This window comes from Hordeum vulgare, chromosome 1H (genome assembly GCF_904849725.1).
Source record: "Hordeum vulgare subsp. vulgare chromosome 1H, MorexV3_pseudomolecules_assembly, whole genome shotgun sequence".
NCBI lineage: Eukaryota > Viridiplantae > Streptophyta > Magnoliopsida > Poales > Poaceae > Hordeum > Hordeum vulgare.
The window spans coordinates 231,169,780-231,174,664 of NC_058518.1; the positions used below are offsets into that span (position 1 = coordinate 231,169,780).

At 48.7% G+C, this 4,885-nt stretch overlaps 1 protein-coding gene across 1 annotated transcript; it reads left to right on the forward strand.

Annotated features, from left to right (window-relative positions):
- The first annotated feature begins 700 nt into the window (after positions 1–700).
- LOC123429346 (probable NAD(P)H dehydrogenase (quinone) FQR1-like 1) lies at positions 701–4,541 on the forward strand. The gene is made up of 3 exons (XM_045113394.1): positions 701–820; positions 962–1,566; positions 4,001–4,541. The coding sequence occupies exons 2-3, from the start codon at positions 1,034–1,036 to the stop codon at positions 4,227–4,229; spliced, it is 762 nt and encodes a 253-aa protein (XP_044969329.1). The 5' UTR covers positions 701–820; positions 962–1,033; the 3' UTR covers positions 4,230–4,541.
- The last annotated feature ends 344 nt before the right edge of the window (positions 4,542–4,885 follow it).

Consider the following 4,885-nt stretch of genomic DNA (forward strand, 5'->3'; position numbering starts at 1 on the left):
TAATATGGACTCGGAAAGATCTTGTCAGATTCGACGTTCTTCGATCTGAGTCCAAATAAGGTTCGAGTCAAAAAAACCCGACTGAGTACTTTGTCCTAAGACCTGAGCTGATGCATGAACTTGGGGTGTTGACCTACCAACTTTGGACCGATCAAACTCTACTCCGTAATTAGGTAGTTATAACTATAGGTTTCAAACTTGTCTAGACCTAAGTTGCGAGACATGACCAAGTAAGATGAGATTTGCCCATTAGATCAGAAAAGATATACTCCGTACCCTTATGTGATCCGACATGGATAAGCATGGTCATGTGACAAAGATTACGAATAATCCGGTTTAATTAGCATCACTGTAACGAGATAGAGACCGGGCTACAACAAGGATGATCGGCTTGAGCCCGACAGCATATATCATGAGGCAAAAGAAATAAAGCATTAGTTTAAAAAAAAAAGAGGATGATTTTATCTGTGTCGATGTATTATTTGTTTTCCTTGACAACACATAGGCATTCATCAAGTATTCCTTAAAAAAGATTATTTTTAAAGAAAAGATTTTCAGATTTTTAAGGAAAAGATTTCCAGATTTTTAAGGAAAAGATTATTTTTAATAACCACGAGTGTACGTGAGATTCGTGAACCAATCCCCATACAACCGGCGGTGAACCTTCGAAGGAGTACTATTATTATTATTTTTCCAATGCCCCGCTTCCTCTCCTTTGTCGCTTCCTGAGCCGGCATTTGGCATCTGCGCTCGCACACTAGTCCCAGTCTTCTTCTCCCTGTCACACTCCACCTGACCACCTCCCGAGGAGAATTCCAAGGTCTCGTTTCCGCAGTTCCCAAGATCGCATTCCTGATTTTGCAATCGCGTGCATGTTCTTCGTCCAGATCCGCTATTCACTCGTTGGAGCCAGGATTTGCGGGAGGTGTTGCTGAATTGCCGCTTCATTGGTTTGATGCAGGTTTGTTGGTCCTAGTTGGAGCTGAATTGGCATCTGGGGTTGGCTTGACTGTTGGTAAACCCGGCGCCGGAGATGGGCAAGGGCGGCGGCTGCGTCCCCAGCAAGAAGCGCCAGCCGCCAGCCACCACCGTCGCCACCGCGCCCTCGTCGTCGTCCGCCACCGCGGTCCCGCGAGACGCGCCCGAGGAGGCCCAGGACGCACCCACCGGGGAGTCGAGCCAGACGCTGCGGCTGTACATCGTGTTCTACTCCATGTACGGGCACGTGGAAGCGCTGGCGCGTCACGCGGCAGCGGGAGCGGGTGCGGTAGAGGGGGTGGAGGCCGTCCTGCGGCGGGTGCCGGAGACTCTCTCGGCGGAGGTGCTGGAGAAGATGCAGGCACCGTCCAAGGACCCCGCCGTCCCGGTCATCTCAGCGCCAGCCGACCTGGAGGAAGCCGACGGGGTGCTGTTCGGGTTCCCGACCAGGTACGGCGCCATGGCCGCGCAGATGAAGGCATTCTTTGACTCCACAGGCTCCCTCTGGGAGAAGCAGAGGCTCGCCGGGAAGCCCGCTGGGTTCTTCGTCAGCACCGGCACCCAGGGCGGCGGCCAGGAGACCACTGCGTAAGCACCTTGCCACCTCTTCTACAGGGATGAATTAATCCTTCAATTATTTCAGCTCTATAGTAGTGCTCGTTATTATGCACTGGAAAATGTTATTGATATGATTCCCGCAAAAGAAAGATATGATTCTTTGAAGTAGACAATATTGGAACACTTCCATCTCCCGAACCCTGTCTATTTGACTTATCTAGCGGACAATAGAAATGTCACATATGTATTTCTAGCCTTCTAGGTGTTATACTGAATTTTGAGGATGCATAAACACAGTCTTTAGGATCAGTGCGTTGTGAGCAACCTTTTATTTTGGTGGCTTCATTGGTTGCCAATCCGGAGACATCAGCATGCGCTGTCTCCGGGGGTCATGAATAAGGCAGACATGGATTTTTTTTGTGTGGGTTAACATCGTGTTCTGTTCTACTTTAAATCATTTCAATGCCTGAATTTTCAGCATGATGCGGCAGTAGGCAATTTGCCCTTGCACACATGTTCAACACTAACTAGGCAAGGAATCAGACTGAATAGGGTGATGGTGGTAGGGGCGTTTCAGTATAAGCAATCTCCAGCCAAATGCGTCATGATGCCTTGACAAATTTCACGTAAATGGCCCTTAAGGGCCTCACAAGCAAGTTAATTTCACAAACTGACATAATGTATATGTTGGTGATGTTAAGGATCGTTAGGTAGCTACAAGATATGGAAATGAGATGCTTTACTGAGAGCTATTGAAGTTGCTGATGCACTATTTTCTTCATTACTAATGATCATGGATCTGTGGTGTGTTACTATTAATAACAGAGATAACAGAGATAGCATGGCCGTGGATCATGTCACAGCATGGATTACTTCTAGGCTTTTTCTCGAAGAAAAAAAACTTCTAGGCTTGTACCTGATTAGAGAATCTGCTGTACTACCGCTCAACCTGGTTTGTGTGGTTCAGTCCTAAGCACGAACTGTCAAATCTGCAATCGGCTGGCTGTGAGGACCACAGATTATATATTGTATTCATAAACTCCTGCGATAATTGCGGACGTTTGAAATCAAAATTTTAACTCAGTAATTTAACTGCACTGCCCCTCTACCCAATCTGTCTCGACTCTCGAGTATGACATTCTATGGCAAAAATCAAATACTGTAGCATTTACTGTCTTCTTCTTTTTTCACTTAAAAGTTCAAACTCAGTAGTTTGATGACTGCACTATTTTTTATCCAATGCGTCTCTAGCATGAGAGGTGATGGCAAAATTCAAGTAGCATCCACTGTCTTGTCTTTTTTTTTTCGGGAAAACGCAAAGGTTTGCGTTTCTTTTCATTGAAAAGGGAGAGAATATGGACAGTACATGCCTTCGAGAAGCGGCGCAACCTCGCTGACGGAGCGGCCACCGATCCAGCGGTCCTCCCAGAATCTCCCCGTTTTGCCATCCCCCACGGCCAGTGTGGTGGAGGCGAAGAACAGGGCCTGCTCATCCTTGGAGAATTGGAGATCGAGGCCGCGCCAAGCCCGGCCCTCGTCGGTACGGCTGAACCAGAGCCACCGCAGTCGGAGGGCGAGCCCCGCGCACTCCATGTCCTGGCCGCCTAGGCCGCCGAGGGAAAGCGGCCGGCAGATGCGTCGCTAGTTGACGTGGCAGCTGCCACCGTTTGCGGCGGCGCGGCCCTCCCAAAGGAATCCTCTCTCAATTTTTTCAATGAGCTTGGTGGTCTTCTTCGGAGGGGCGAAGACGAGGAGCTGGTGGATGGGGATGGCGCAGAGTACTGACTTGACGAGGGCGAGGCGGCCCGATTTGCTCATGAGCCGAGATTTCCAGCCGGGGAGCATGCCCCTCACCTTATCGACCAATGGCTGCAGCTGGGCGCTAGAGGGTCGCCGGATGGTGAGGGGGATCCCGAGGTATGTGAGCGGTAGGGCCGCGATCTTGCACCCAAGGAGCTCCGTGGTCAGGTGTGTATCTCCCGGATCGCAGTTGAGCATGGTGGCAGAGCTTTTGTTGTAGTTGACGCGCAGTCCCGAGGCTCGACCGAACAGCTCCAGGATCGCCTTGATCGCAGCAATGTCACTCCGGGAGGGGTGGCAGAAGAGTACCACGTCGTCGGCGTAGAGCGAGATCTCCGGGAGGGGTGGCAGAAGGGGTGGCAGAAGAGTATCACGTCGTCGGCGTAGAGCGAGATCTCCAGTCTTTGGCAAGGAAAGAATACACTTGTTTTATCTTTCTTGATTCCAAAACAAACGTTGTCTTATCATATCATTTTGATGGACAAAAGTTCTCTGTGTCAATTATGCTCATACTGTTCTATAGATTTTTAGAATAGGCTAGTTACTCACTATGAATTGCTTATGTACTCTTCTCGCGCTTTCTGATTATGTTGGTTTCAGTCTGTGCCTTTGCTCTGCTGGCCTGTCACTGACTGGCCATATATGATTTGGTTGTTCACTGCAGTTGGACGGCAATCACCCAGCTGGTGCACCACGGGATGCTGTTTGTCCCCATTGGCTACACCTTTGGCTCGGGCATGTTTAACATGGACGACATCAGAGGGGGCAGCCCCTATGGAGCTGGAGTTTTTGCTGGTGATGGTAGCAGGCAGCCCAGCGAGGCGGAACTTGCGCTCGCCGAGCACCAGGGCAAGTACATGGCCGCCTTCGTGAAGAAGCTCGGTCATGCCTGATTCTGAGCCAGCAGATGGACCGTCCATTGAACCCGTAAGCAGCCAGTCAGCGAGCATCCATTGTTTCCTCTTCAGCTTCGCCTGTTCCTATTGTCCCTACATGTGCACATCTTTTGCTCTTAGATTGATTGTTGGAATAGTCATATAATTACGCCGAGGTTTCTTTGTACATTTGTTGACATAAATGATGTTTATTGTCCATTTGTAAAATAAGCCCCCGTCTCGAACCTGTGAGTTCTTCTGGATTGCTGTGTGGAATGAACTGTTTGATGTAAAGATTCATACATTTCAATCAGATGCTACATCGAATAACATCATCTGCCAAAAGCTTTGCTGCGCAATGCTTCATGCTACTTTGTTTTTTGAACTTGAAAGTTTTGTGTTACTTTGTTTTTCGTGTGAAGAGCTTTTTTTTGCTTGGTCACTTTTTCCAATGAATGCTGCCCTCCCTGAAAGGTGAATTTTTTCCAAATTCATGCTGAAATAGAACCTTCTTTATGAAATAGCATTACCCATTTTTTGTACTCCCTTGCTAGAGGGGATTTTTTATACAGTACGAGTTTTCTAGAACACACGTGGTCTACAAGTTCATCTGGGATCACCATCCCCGACTGCCGACTCCATGTCATAAAGAAACGCAACCATGTTTGCACAGG

Bases quoted from the DNA above. Each gene is read 5' to 3' on its own strand.
- LOC123429346 (XM_045113394.1), top strand. From the start codon at position 1,034: ATGGGCAAGGGCGGCGGCTGCGTCCCCAGCAAGAAGCGCCAGCCGCCA. The intron at 1,567-4,000 runs GTAAGCACCTTG...TGTTCACTGCAG, and splicing joins GGCGGCCAGGAGACCACTGC to TTGGACGGCAATCACCCAGC.